This window comes from Amphibalanus amphitrite, unplaced genomic scaffold (assembly GCF_019059575.1).
Source record: "Amphibalanus amphitrite isolate SeventyFive unplaced genomic scaffold, NRLGWU_Aamphi_draft 000330F_arrow, whole genome shotgun sequence".
Taxonomy (NCBI): Eukaryota; Metazoa; Arthropoda; class Thecostraca; order Balanomorpha; family Balanidae; genus Amphibalanus; species Amphibalanus amphitrite.
In genome coordinates this window covers 624,284-638,511 of record NW_024881825.1, presented here as the reverse complement: position 1 = coordinate 638,511, position 14,228 = coordinate 624,284, and the positions used below count along the sequence as shown (strand labels likewise).

Here is a 14,228-nt window from a genome sequence, read left to right as displayed (position 1 = left end):
TTATCGGCTGATGGTCCGTGACCTCGGTCGGGTCGCGGGCGGTCCGTCACCGCCTCAAACACAGGTGGTGCGTGCGTGCAGCGCCCGTGGCCACTGAGCTCCGACCCGGGCCGGGGATGGCAGGGGAAGGGTGGCTTTAGCGGGTAGGTGGGTGGGGCCCTGCCGTCGGGATGGGCCGCATCCCACGCCACGGCTGGTGACTCGGGCACCAGCCGTGCCGTCGGACCAGCCACCAGCCACGGCTGGACGCTGGTGGCTCGGGCAGTGGTGCGTCTGGCAGCGCGCTCCGCCAGTTTCATTGTGTAAACGGCTGTTGAGACTTCCCATACGGCGGGAGAAACTTATCAGTTCAGTGTGCGGCGCGTCTATGAAGGGTCGGTATCGAACAATGGGATCCGTGTTCGACTCTGAACGTTGGCCGGAGCAGCAACACACCACCGTTCTCCTGTCACATGTGTATTGTGCTGTGCCGCACTGACTACTGAACCATGTAACGCACAGGACACGCACTCTGCGATCCACGACAGGTCACTGGACGGAACTCGTGCCTTAGAGGCCGACGGAGTTCACTCTCAGAGACGGCACGAGCACACAGACAATAAATATCACGACAGATCTACATCGTCTTACAGCTAAACATCATCAGAGTTACGGGCCTAGTTTTAGTTGTTCGACATGTTGTATGCGACTTTAGGCACTTCGAATGAACTTGGTGCAAGTAGAAATTTGATTGCCAATAAGCTCAAATGATTGTTACACGAAGGGCTGAAAAGAAATTGAAACGATAGCTAACTCAGGTCAGCCAAAAGCGGCACGTCACTTGGCACCTCGAATTTTGGCCTTCTGTCCTCCCACGATCAGCTGAACCGCCGCTGAGCTGGGCCCGGTTCAGCTATATGTGCGTATCAGATTGCAAATGCCAATTATCAGCTAGCGATCAGCAGCGGACAAGGGGCACTCAAGATACGGGCGGCTGAAGTACTTTCTCATCGGCGACTCAAGTCTGCGCCTCAAGCGCATTTTGACAACCGTAACCGTCTATAGTTAAGTCGGAGAATATGCGTCGTGACTGAAGCCGGCTGGAGATGAGAATATCTCACATAATCACGCCGACTTCAGGTGGAGCTCGACCACAGCAGCGGACCCACCGTCGGCGCTCTGCCAGCTCGGACAGAGGTGTGAGCTCGTTACGAGCCCCTGTAGCTCGCTGTATGCGCGGGGCGTGCCGCCGGGCCTAGCAGCGTCCGAACTTGTCCTGGCAGAACGAGACGAGCTCCGTGACGTTGCAGGACTGGCAGGCGCGCGCGATGGGCCGACAGCACAGGAAGTGGTTCTTGCAGCAGATGGGCCAGCTGACGGGCGTCAGAAGGTCGCAGCGGCGGCACATCACACACCGACCTGTGGGGGGGGGAGGGAGGGGTCAGGTCACAGGGGTCTCAGCAGGTCACAGCAGGTCGCAGCGGCGGCACATGACACACCGACCTGTGGGGGAGGGAGGGGTTAGGTCACAGGGGTCTCAGCAGGTCACAGTAGGTCGCAGTGGCGGCACATGACGCATCGACCTATGGGGGAGGGTCGGGTCAGTGGTCACAGCGGGTCACAGCAGGTCACAGCGGCGGCACATCACACACCGACCTGTGGAAAAGAGGGACAGGTCACAGTGGGTCACAACAGGTCAGAGACGTCTATAATCTACATCCTATCAGGCTGCGCACCAAACGACGGAGTGTGTATTGGCGGTCATCGCCCTTTGCCAGGGGCTCACTTTATGTCCGTATTAACCACATCTCTTCTGCTTTATTGATTTGCGTTACGAAGGATGACTAGTCTTGGTATGGCCATATCACAAAACCCGGTTAATTAAGCTTCTCATGTGACCATGATGTGAATGTTTGAACGGTGTACCGGACGGGGGCCGGTCTCATTTCCGTCCGCCCGTCGGCTCATGGTGCCGTTCACCTCGCCCTGGAGAAAGGCTGGTACTGGAGAAACGGGTGACCCGGGCGGCGGGCACTACCAAATGACGGCGGCGACGGGACCGGCGAGGTCAGCGGCGGGATTTACCACAGGACTGTCTCCCGTGTGATCTCCAGCGGACCGCCCTCCCCGCAGGGGTCACACGCTCCCCTCCCCGTCCGGCCACGCCCGGCGGGAGACCGCGCCCTTCCCCAGACGGCTGGGAACCGGCTGGCCCCGCCGCGGGCCGGCCGGACCGGTACTGGCCCCGCCGCCGGCGCCGCGGCACCACCGGTGGGGAAATCACTCTGTCCGGCCCTCAGCGGGAGTGGCACATCAGCGCTCGGGTGGTCGGCGATATTTGGGTCGCACAGCTCTGATGATAATTACCGGGACTGCGAGCAAATGAGAAGCGCCGGGAAGTGACATATGAACTTGACGCCTGACGTGACCCTGACGTTTAATTGTATAAAAAGAAATGGAAATGGAACTGTAACCGCATGAGATGAAATCCTCGCCTTTGATCATTTATACAGACCAGATTACAAGGCCGCGTGCCTCCCCCCCCCCCCCCCCCCCCCGTTCTGACGGTAACCACGCCCGCGCAGCCGGCGCCACCCCGTCCGCCGCCTGCTCTGACCTGTGACCCGTGCCGAGCGTTACGTCAGGGCGACCCGGACCGGCCGCGCCCGCCGCTCTGACCCCTGACCCCGCGCAGCTCTGACCCCTGACCCCGCGCCGCCCCGAGATCGGCCGGCCTTGTGAGATATACGCCCGGCCCGCCGCCGCCCGGGGCTCGGCACTGTGCGGGCGACGGGCTCGGCCGGTCAGACCAACCGGGGCCTGACACAACCTGCTCATGGCGCTGAACGGTGATCAGATTTACAGCGTGTGTCGCGTTTTGTGACGGAAAAGTTGTCTGTCTAACATTGCGCTCCGATTTGCATAACCATTCATTGTTTGAGTTTCATTATATCACAGCAGGTCATCGGTTGCCTTTGAATAATGATGTAGAGAAAGTATCAGGTGAACACATTATCGTCAGAAAATATTTCATAATTCTAAATTCCGTCCTCAATGCCATCATAAGACGCACCGACGCCGGCATGGACTTGACGGAGACGAGACGGGCATTTTCCATTATACCGTTCGTCGATTGAGCAATTATCCGTCAAGGTACTGGGCGCCAGCGCCCGGCGGCTGTCCCTGCGTCCTTCCACGCGCACCACGGGATAACGGCGACCACAAATAGCGACCGCTCCAGGGCGAACAAAGCAGCGGCGGTGAGCGCTGCTTCCGCTCAGCTAATCGGTGTGTATGGTCGGTAGCAGAACTCGAGCCTTCGAGGCTTGTTTGCCTGTTAGTGCAAAGTCAACACACTGGTCACACAGTGCATGCACGTTACACGATAAACTGATAGATATTAAGCACCCGAGTCATGATGCATACAGGCTGATAGAGGAATGACAGTGACCCTGTGCACGGTACACAGGGAGATTGCTCCTGATCTCTCCCTCTCAAGTCTCACAAGAAGCAGCTGTGGAGTGGATGGCATAGGAACGGGACCGACGGGCAATCGGTGCTCCCGGTGTCGGTAAGCCCGGAAGGTATCATATCGGCCCACTTGGATACCGGCAAATCCCGCGCGGTGCGCTCGAGTGTCATGTCCACATATAGTCGGTGCGATAATATACTCTGAGTGCGCGATAGGGCCCATGGCAACGTCTACCTCCCTACCTCATGGTCTTATTTATGAAACATCCCACCGTGTGCTCTCATCAAAAAGTCACTTTACGGTGATCAATCGTTCACCAGGTGATCTCTGGCCCATCCCGCGGCGGTTTATTACCTACAAATACCATCCCAGCGACACAAAACATGACGCAACTCGGCCACAGTTGGCCAACGCGCGGAGCGCTCCCATCTGCCGCTGTACCCCGCGGTGCGCAGCGGTTCGCTCCGGTGGCCGTCCCGAGCCGGCGCCGCTCCGTGCTCGTCCCCGCGCGGCGGCTCGGGCGGGGTCTGAGATACACGCCCGGGGGCACCGGAGACGCGGGGATTGGGAGCGGCCGCTCAGCCCGGGTCACCGGCGGGTCACCGGCGGGCGGCGGTTGCGCCACGGCTCGGTCGGGGCGTGTGCCGCTCCGGAGAGCGGACGGCAGGTCACGGGATGATACAGGGAACGGCCGCCGGCGAGATCCGACGGGAAAGCGGCCGAACGCGCCGGAACGGGAGCAGACGTCTAGCGGAGCGGACCGGGTGTAATGGGCGCGGACCTTCACTGTAGACCGTCCGCAACGGGCGAAGGTCGGACGGACGTTTATCCCGGCACGCGGTTACGTTAGCAGCAGCATCTTGTCGAAAGCGCTAATATAGGTTTACGAGCGTGATGACCACGTAAATCAGGTAGAGGTAATAAGTTTACGAGGGCGCGCTGGGCTCCTCAGTGGCGGACGGCGGACGCCCATTCGATTTACAAGCGTGTTGGCGGCACATTGGGCTTGCCCACAATGGGTAGGAGCGCCAACATCTAACTGGAACACGCTGCCAGGGTGTTCCTTCAGCCAGCTTTGCCCTAGTTGGTCAGATTGCAGGCATTCAGGCGGGCTCGCCAGCGCAGCAGCGGGCCGAAATTGAGCGCGGGCGTGAGACCGATCGGAGCGCTCATCCCACAAACTGTCCGGGTGAGAGCGAAAGGGCTCAGGGAAACTGCTCACAGAGACATCGAATGGAAGAATGAAAGCGCGAAACAAAGGCAGAAACAAAACCAGAGAAAGTGATTAACCGTACAATATCACATGACATCCCTCCCATGGCGCAAGGCGACACCGACATTTAGTCGTGTCATAAAGAAGCCAGCTGAGAGACCGATTAGCGGCCCGTGTGGCCAGTTAATGACTCGGGGTCTCGTGGAGCGGCCGCGCCGGGACGGTCCCGGCGGCAATCAGTGCCGTCATTAGACGCTGCAGCTCGCCGGGCCACGCGCCGGCCTCGGCTCGGCGCGGGTTGCGCCACGGTGAGCTGGAGCGGTCGGAGTGATACGCTCGGGTCACAGGTCAATGTCGGCCCGCTCCACCCCGACCGCGGCTCGCCGGGTCCGGGTCGGAGCGGGTGACACGGTGGCAAGGTTAACTGCAGACTGGCACAGCGGCGGCGCTCGGTAGCCCGCGGACGGCAGTTGGCGCAGCAGAGCGTCGACAGTGGCTGTCACGTCGTCACAACCAGGGCCGTGATCCCAGCTGAGGCCTTCGGGTGACGCCTCAGTGTAGGACGTTGTACCGCTTGGGCGTGGCCACATACCCAGTACAGCCACATTTCGAGAGCCCACAGTGGGTGGCCTTGGAGCGACTGCCCATTTCCGGGTACATCTTGATCGGATAGCCCGTCAGACCAGCTCATCACACAGTGTTTGTTGGCGGCCATCGCGCTGACGGGACGCCGCCAGCAGCGGGCGCTGGCCGGTCCAGTTCTGACCAGGAACAGGAAGCAGAGGGAAGCTGGACCAGCGCCCGGTCTGTCCAGGGCCGCCCTGCCCAGAGAGGACCCGCCCGCCCGTGGAGTAGGCTCCTTCTGTCCAGGGCCTCCCTGTCCCGCCCTGCCCAGAGGGGACCATGTGGAGAGGACCGGCCCGTGTCTGTCCGGGACCATCCTACCCTTCTGTCTCAGGGAAACCCAACCTGTGGGCCCCGTCTATCCAGGGCCTAGCTATGCTCCGGGAAGACTTGCCCCTTCCTTCCAGCTGCTCAAAAGTGGCAACTGGTAGATAAAGATTACAGAGTGGTAGCCCCGCTCGACAGCTCCTTCATCAGTACTGAACGATACCAATGACCAGCTAGGTCATGCGATGGCCTCAGTAAAGTTACCATCAACCCAAATCAGATCGGGTCACAGCCACAGGTACGATAAACCAACGGTATGAACACGACCGTTTTCATCGAGGATTGCGAACGCTTTGAAACTGAAATGGCTTTAATCATGTGAATTTCACCATCAGCCAAGAAATGGCGTCCGATAATTTGCTCCTAGACCAGTCAACACTTCAGAAATGTTTATTCTTCGACAAGATTTATGCTCGACGCACTTCACCGAGACTCTAACCCATCTCCCAACTTGTCTGCTCGATCTATCAAATTCCCGTCCTATACCGAAACTGGCCGATTGACAAGTTATAGAAAACTTTTTATAAATATTTTTTTTTATATAATTTGTAGGTAGGTAGGGTGATATCCTCCGATACATAATCATGTGCTGATCCCATCGCGAAATCATTCAGAGGTGCATGAAACCTATGGCGGTAAATACGAAGTGGCGAGAATATCGCTTTTTTAGAAAACGAAGCGCTCTGAAATAGAATATGGGTGTGACAGCCGCAGACCCGGCTCAAAGATAATTGCGTAAAAGATCGCCGGTATGGGGCGCTAATAAGTCCGTGCCGACGCAATCATTGGCATCCCATACCGAAAACAAGGCGGTAAACATTCTACCTGCATAGCATCAATAACAAAATACTGCGAAAAAAAACAAGCAAGTCATCCTAACAGAAAGGCACACACGAAAACACACCAACATATACAAAAGAAACAGTTAAAATAGGCACACAAACCGGTCAAACCGGCCAGCGCACTACTGAATTACCGGAAATACCCACCCAGCTGGCCACCCCGCCACCCGCGTCGCTCACCTCCGGCGCACTCGTCGGCGCCGCGCAGCGCGAACCGGCGCCGGCAGAGCAGGCCCTTGGGTCCGGGCGGGCACGCGTCGGCAATGTTCTCCTCCTGCAGCTGCAGCTCCAGCTCCAGGTCCTCGGCGTCCAGCTCGGGCGGCAGCAGCTCCCGCAGGATCCAGTCCGAGGCGATGTTGCGGTCCTCCATCAGCACCTGTCGGCCGGACAAACGGTCATACTAGGTCAGCGAGAGGAGTCATATTAGGTCATATTAGATCAGCCAAGTGCGGTCTTCCATCAACACCTGCCGTCCAGTCCACGAGTCAAAAGACTCAGCGAAAATCTGAAAAGCAAGCCTGATGTGTTGTGTTTGTGCGTGTTTGTTTGTTTTGATGTTTTAGTTGCTTCGGTCTATTGACGCTATTTCGATGCCGTGGGACCAGTGAATAAAGGGAGACCCTGGACTGAGTCCGACCACTGATTGGAGTGCCGCAGCGGCAGAGCCCAGCCCCTTGGTACGGAAGCGTCTTGGTGGGACAGGCCAGTGACGGCCACCCAGCCCGCAGCCGTACAAATGGTCACTCAGGAGGGATATGCTCTTACTGGAAGTGCGCTCTCACGTTTTCTGGGTGTGTTGACTGCTGACCGCCAGCCCGGGACAGGAAAGCGTCATAATGATGATGGGGTGGTCCTGAACATAGGGAGCACAGGTGTCAGGTGTCATAGGGTTCGGTCGCACTATGTAAGTCAGGTGTCACAGGTCGGCAGGCGGTACGGATGTGTGGATCGCAGTGTGGGACGGTGGTAAAGCAATAACAACAGTAGATGGTGCAATAAAATGCAGCGTTGGAACAGCATAAAAGCGCGGTTACTGGCCTAAACGATGATAGTTTGAGGTTGATGGGACATCAACGGCATCAAGTGTATTTAGTGTGTCAACTTGATACGCGATAAACCGAGCTGATAATCGGGTGTGTGGGTCGTCAAGTGTCGATCATTTGTGTTTCAACTGCGCTGCTCAAGAATGACGATGCCCAAAGATAACAGAACAAATGAGAACAAATGAGAACATTTACTAATTTGTAAAACAAATACCAACATCTATCCAATGGACGAGCCTGCCCGGCTGCCCATTATCGGCAGCGCGTCAAAAAGACGCACACAAATCCGTCTATGTCAGAAGCCGCCGTATTGCAGTTTCTCCCGTCGTCACCGCCCAGTCCGACCACAAGCCTCAGGGGCTCCGCGGCGCCGCGGGGCTGGCGCCGCCCGGCCGGAAGCCGACACCCGTCCGCCACTTTGTGCCACCGCGGCCCCACGGGCGGCCGAGGCCGGCGGACCGCGGGGTCCCCACGGCACACGGCTCCGAAGGCTAACGATGGGAGCACGGCGCCGGGCGGACCTGCCGCCGAGGCCAGGGCCGGGCGGGGCCTGCACCAAACGGGAAGGACTGGGGGACGCGGGGTCCCGTCACCGGGGTCTGTATGGGTCCTCAGGAAGGAGATGGGGCGAGTTGTGCTGTTGTGTGGCATCTGGAGCGTGTAAAGAGACGTGCGGACAATGGTGTTTAAATGGTCGTGTCACGGATTGCAAATCATTTCACTGCAAGAGTGATTCAAACAAGGCCAGTTGCACGTATGTATCCACAATGATAACAGGCAGTAAAAAGGCCGTGCGAAAGGCCTTCAGCAATGCACAGAGGCGGGATAAAGGCGAGGTGCAGAACTATCAGTGTACTCCCAGGCGCGGAACGACAGGTGCAAACTAGTTTGGCCTCTAATTTCATTTCACGAAAAATGCATTATCACTGAGCCAATGTTATCATTATCCACCTTTAAAAACATAATATCATGATGATCAGTGCGATACATACGTAAATGAAGCGATGACCAGAGAACATAGCCATCTGTTTTCTTGATTTTGACCAGGAGAAAGTATCCGAACATGATGCCACCTTAGTCCAATGGAGCGACCGAGAAATAATTATTTCCCCCGGACTGTTCTACGAATATAAAACTGCCCACTGCCCAGTGCCCAGCCGGTTCTGTGAACTTCAAGCAACTGAACAGGAACGCCCAGTCGAGTCCGAACAGACGCTGAATCGCATCACTGTGAATATCATTATCAGTCATGCGTAACGAAACTGGAAACCTACATCGGCATTAGAGGGCATCAGACGGCTCAGCAGGATGTGTCGATGACACTCATGCATTGCCTTTGCAACCGTTGACACAGATGGTCTCGGCGAGTTTCTCTTCCGACGGCGGGAACAATACCTTCGTCAGGTGGTGGAGAAGCATGGACGACACGAAACGCACGGAGAAAGGTATTATTGTTCGTCAGAGCGGCGCAGCAGCAGCGGTAGCGCCGGTAGCTGGCGTGAGATTGATACACCGGCTCCGCTGAGAATGCAGCGGTTCAGGGCCCACGAAATTGATTCTGCTTATGTTGGTCAGCGACTATCCAACACGACGCCTTGGAGCTTCACAGTGGTTCAGCGTCTTCTCCCGCTATCCAGCCGTTGGAACTGCTTGTAATGTCCGATGTGCTCTAAAAACCGCCGGCTGCCGCTCCTGTTACCGGCCCATCTCCATTCTCCTAACAATCCCCCGTGCGACACCGAGACACGGGTCTGATGGCGCGATGCGCCGATGACGTCATGACAGTGTGACGTCATCCGTGCCCATCTCGCGCCGCGTCACTCTCGTGGTTGGTGACGCCAGGTGCCGCACCGGCGCGGCGCGTGCACTGCACGATCTCCCGGAGAAAGCCGAGGAGAGACTGGCCGTCGCCGCGTCCCGGGGCGGTCGGTGACGGCTCAGTTTTCCGGCCCCAGACAGCTGCGCGGGCGGCGCTGTCACCCAGTCATTCAGACGCAACACAACAGCCGCAGACACCCACAAACAGCCAGTCAGAGACCACAGTCACGCGTCCACAGAGGGATGGTGCCCCGCGCGCCCCGCCCCGCGCAGTTTAGGGTCAGGAGCCGCCGTCTGTGATCGGCCCGCCTGGCCCGCGGCTGTGACGCTGGATTGAGCCATCACCGAGTGGACCCACTCAGCGCAGACTCCGACCGGCACCCGTGTGAGCGATCCGCCTCCGTCTACGAGCCGCGATCAGGCTGTGATTAATTTCACATTATCGGCGGTCGTCCATCATCGACGCTAGTTCTTTCGACCACAGATTTGTGGAATGTGTGGAAACAACTGACGAGATAATACGGGTACAAAACGAGACATTTGCATATATTCGCCAGATCCGATTATGAAATCGTTTTAACAAAAACAGCAGACCAAGGCTATATGATTATGCGATTTTGCTGTACTGCTATGGACTTACATATACCTACTTTCGGCGGTGTGTAGGCACAGCTGCTTGTTAGAAGAATTGAACGTTGTCATTTTGGTTTTGTCTGTGATATACCAAAAGGACAGCTACTTGTAGCGCACCGTCAGTCATCGAGCATACGAACTGAGCTATCCAAAGACGATATTGGGTTGATCAGCAGCCTTTGGAATGAGAAGAACGTCAAACGTATTAGCTTACAGCGGCTTTATGAATAAGCCTGTATGCTTGACGTGATGCCGTGTTAGTGTCGCACACACATCTGTGCCGTGCTCCCGCCTACGACGTACTCCCGTATGTGCCGTATTCACGACCGTGCCGCCATCACGACAGTGTCGCGCTCACGCCTGTGCTGTTGAAGAGCGTCGGGTCGTACTCGACTTTGGGGCCGTACTCAGTACTCACGTCTGTGCCGTTGAAGAGCGTCGGGTCGTACTCGACTTTGAGGCCGTACTCTCCGTTATCGTCACAGCAGACATGACTGGCGGCGAGGGCCAGACAGAGGGCGGAAATCCACAGCGGCGACCTGCAACACGCGCCGACGACGGTGAGGAGGCTGGAGTGGTGGTGGCGGAGCTGTGGGGACGGCATGAGGAGGCTGGAGTGGGTGGTGGCGGAGCTGTGGGACTGGGGACGGTGAGGCCGGTGGACGGTGGCGGAGCTGTGGGGACGGTGAGGAGGCTGGAGTGGTGGTGGCGGAGCTGTGGGGACGGTGAGGAGGCTGGAGTGGTGGTGGCGGAGCTGTGGGGACGGTGAGGAGGCTGGAGTGGTGGTGGCGGAGCTGTGGGGACGGTGAGAGAACAGTGGGTGGCGGCAGAGCTGTGGGGACGGTGAGACCGGTGGGTGGTGGCGGAGCTGTGGGGACGGTAAGGAGGCTGGAGTGGGTGGTGGCAGAGCTGTGGGGACGGTAAGGAGGCTGGAGTGGGTGGTGGCAGAGCTGTGGGGACGGTGAGGAGAGTGGGTGGTGGCGGAGCTGTGGGGACGGTGAGGACTGGTGGGATGGAGGAGGGATACAAGATGTGCCAGTAGAGGCTGCCGATGGGGAGGGATAACAAAGGGGGAAGGCACAGGGGCTGTGAGGGCCGGTGGGGGCTGCCCGAGAGACGGGTGATAGCTGCAGCGGGAGCTGCCGCAGAAGGCCATACACTCTTCACATGGCTGACGTCTTTGTTTTGTTCTACATCCTAAGCTTTTTTCGGAAATGCTGCTATCAGCTCATTCGTTTTTAAAACGGGATTATCGATTATTCAAAATATTTTAAAACAAGCAAAATCTGGACAAGCAGCAACTTAACGTGGGACAGGCTACAGGGCGAAAAAACCATGAAGGATATCAATATGCTCGAAACTTTCAAAGAGGCATTAAAGATCGGACCAAACGGCAAAGCAAATCACATAAAACCATAGGTGTAGCAACGTATCTCTTTCTTGAAGGATACCTTTCACCAAAGTTTCAGATTGGTGAAGGATCCTTCACCAATCTTGGACAATGCAAGGGAGGGTCTTCACCTACCTATGCTTAGAACTACTGGATTCGACGGTTGATCAAATGTCTGTTTTTTAACCCGCGCCCGGCTGGGGGTCCTGGATTTCCACGCCCTGCTGGGGGGGGGGAGTGTTTGAACACCCCCCCTTCTAACTCGGCTCCTGGGCCACGTAGCGATACGCAGAAGGCGGCGTTCGAAAGAGCGCCAAAAATAATGACGAAATCACTTCGGTCACTTTTTTGGTCAGGTCAAAGGTCAGGCCACCAGAGGTCATTGAAGGCAAAATTTCGCCGATTTCCAGGTCGAATGTCGACAATTTCCAAGAAGCCAACGCATAGCTCGGGAACCAATAGAGCTACAGCGCCACGGAAAAGCGCATTCGATAGCCCTATTAACGCCCTTTCTGAGTGATTCTCTCAGATTTGACCTAACGTCAACGGTTTTGCCTGCAGGGGGCAAAAACTGCAAAAATAGACGATTTTTTTCGGAAACAGTTTTTCTGCAATAACTTTTGACTCAAGCCTTGTACGAGCTTATTTTCACCGGCATCGAGTTCCTCTCGTCAAGACGCATCGAATGAACTATAACTTAACCTTGAAAGGTCAACTTGAAAATTTGACCTCAGGTCAAGGTCATGACCTGACCGGACATTGTCATATTGCATATTAGTGGATCTGTATCGTCGAGCTGAACATATATAAGGCGTTTTCATCGCTCTAGCATGCCTCTTTCAAAAGTTAGTCGCAAAAAACTGTTAGACACCATTCGTGACCTGAGATGACCTTAGGGGCATAAACAGGGGTCACGGGTGCCGTTTTCATGTTCAGTGTGTCAAAGTTACTTGTAATTTAGTGTTTGAGAGTGTTTAGAATGACTTTCGTCCGAAAAAGACGGTTTTGAATTTTCTCCCATTGACTTATAATACCTAGAGAGGTCGCAAAATTGACCCGACCTTAGGTCACCGATATGAAAATTCCGAATTTGTACATACTGTTACACTTATCAATTGCTGAAAGCTTCAAAGCGATCCGTCACTTGGTGTAGCTATGGCATACATTGAAACATTTTATGATGTGTTTATGAGGTGAGGTCACTTGTAGCGACCTGGTGACCTGACCTTGAAGGACCCTGGTCTGAAATTTTCACAAAATGTATAAAATTGATAGATGATAAGGTGCCGCCGTTTTTCAGATATCCGCGAAAAACCGCAGGGGGGATGGGTGTCCAAAAACCTCCCCCCCCCCCTCCCAGCAGGGCGCGGGTTAACACACGTTGACCATTTGCCCCAGTAGTCAAAATTCCTTAGCCCAGGCCTTGATTTACATCTTGCTGTCATGGCAAGATGCACAATTCAGTTTTAGGCAGGCATTAAAAATTTGACGTTAATGGGATGATAAGGGCGTAAGATATCTGCGAAAAACAAGGGGTTGGCGAAATTCGCCCCCCCCCCCCCCCCGCTTGCACTGTGCGTGTTGGTTGGCACGGTCCTGTCCCTTTTCATTAGGTTCAGGTGGCATCCTTCACCAATATTTTTGGCGCTCCTACACCCATGCATAAAACACGACCGTTCAGCTCGCTATCAGACGTCATACTTTCCATTTATGACTGCGCGATATTCACCGCTTTCACGTGACTCCTCTGCCTAACTGATTTTACTACCTGGATAAATATGGCATCATAGATCCGATAAGTATTGCTCCTTTGGATCTTTAGAAGCAAATATAAACAATGATACGTTGATTTATGCAACGTGCATGTCTTCCGTGACCGTTTCATTGGTCTCAATCCCATTATATCCTCAAGGCAGCGGTTTACTGGGAAGTCGTTTTTATTTCTTATTGTTTTATCACACCACTTTTCACTTGCGCATTTTATGTATAGTCTTTGATTCCTGAGGCCAATGGAAGGCAAGAAAGTATGAAACGAAAATGAGAATCAAAGTCTGAAAAATACTGAAACAATGCGTGGCTGCATTCGCAATCAAGGCCTTCAAAGTACAAACTGAAATTAACTTACAAATGATCTTGCCTTTAATTTTTTAAACGTTACGGCTAAACAGCAATCCTAAAAATGTCTGGAAAAGCACGTCGGAAAGATGGTGGAATCGGCGGATACGGAATGAAAGATTTACAAGCGAAAGTACAAAAAAACAGCACAAGAGGTTGACAACACTCGAGCAGCACCTGGACTATCCTCCCACCCATTGTCCAGTGTCCACCTTTACCCCTTCCACGGCACTGGAGGGCCCTCAACCACTATCCCGCCCTGACCCGGCGCTGGCTGACCCAGCCTCCACTCACATGGCTCAGCGTCGTCCAGGGGCGCGGCACAGACGTTCCAGGTGCCACAGCCGGCTGCAGACTGGACTGCCGGTGCCGCCGCTCGACGGGCTCCTGGGAGAGGTAGAGGGCGAGCGAGAGGGAGAGGGAGAGCAGGGCGCGGCCCGGTCTGAGCCGCCGGGGAGGACGACCGCAGAAGAGCCGCCCGAGCATGACGGACTCGGTGACGGAGCAGCGCCGACCGTCCCCGCCGGATACGGAACTGTAGGGCTACTGCAGGCCGGGCTCGGACACTGGGCTGTGGGATGGGCTGGCTGCTACATGTGTTGGGGATACACACAGAGGTGATCGAACAGAGACCACTCCACCGGATACGGAACTGCAGGGCTTCTGCAGGCCGGACCGGGGTCGGAGGCTGGGGTGTGGGATGGACTGGCTGCTACATGCAGAGGTGATCGAACAGAGACCACTCCACCGGATACGGAACTGCAGGGCTACT

General features: G+C 55.7%; 1 protein-coding gene across 1 annotated transcript; it reads right to left on the bottom strand.

Moving 5' to 3' along the window:
• Positions 1–448: 448 nt before the first annotated feature.
• Positions 449–14,004, bottom strand: LOC122388659. The gene is made up of 4 exons (XM_043379925.1): positions 13,751–14,004; positions 10,370–10,490; positions 6,638–6,833; positions 449–1,398 (listed from the first exon to the last, which is right to left on the bottom strand). Coding segments are annotated over exons 1-4 (483 nt in total). The 5' UTR covers positions 13,753–14,004; the 3' UTR covers positions 449–1,234.
• Between the last annotated feature and the right edge of the window lie 224 nt (positions 14,005–14,228).

Coding starts and splice junctions, on each gene's coding strand:
- LOC122388659 (XM_043379925.1), bottom strand. Junction 6,834..10,369: donor CGCTCTTCAACGGCACAGAC/GTGAGTACTGAG, acceptor TCCGGCCGACAG/GTGCTGATGGAGGACCGCAA. Junction 1,399..6,637: donor CGCCGACGAGTGCGCCGGAG/GTGAGCGACGCG, acceptor CCCCCCCCACAG/GTCGGTGTGTGATGTGCCGC.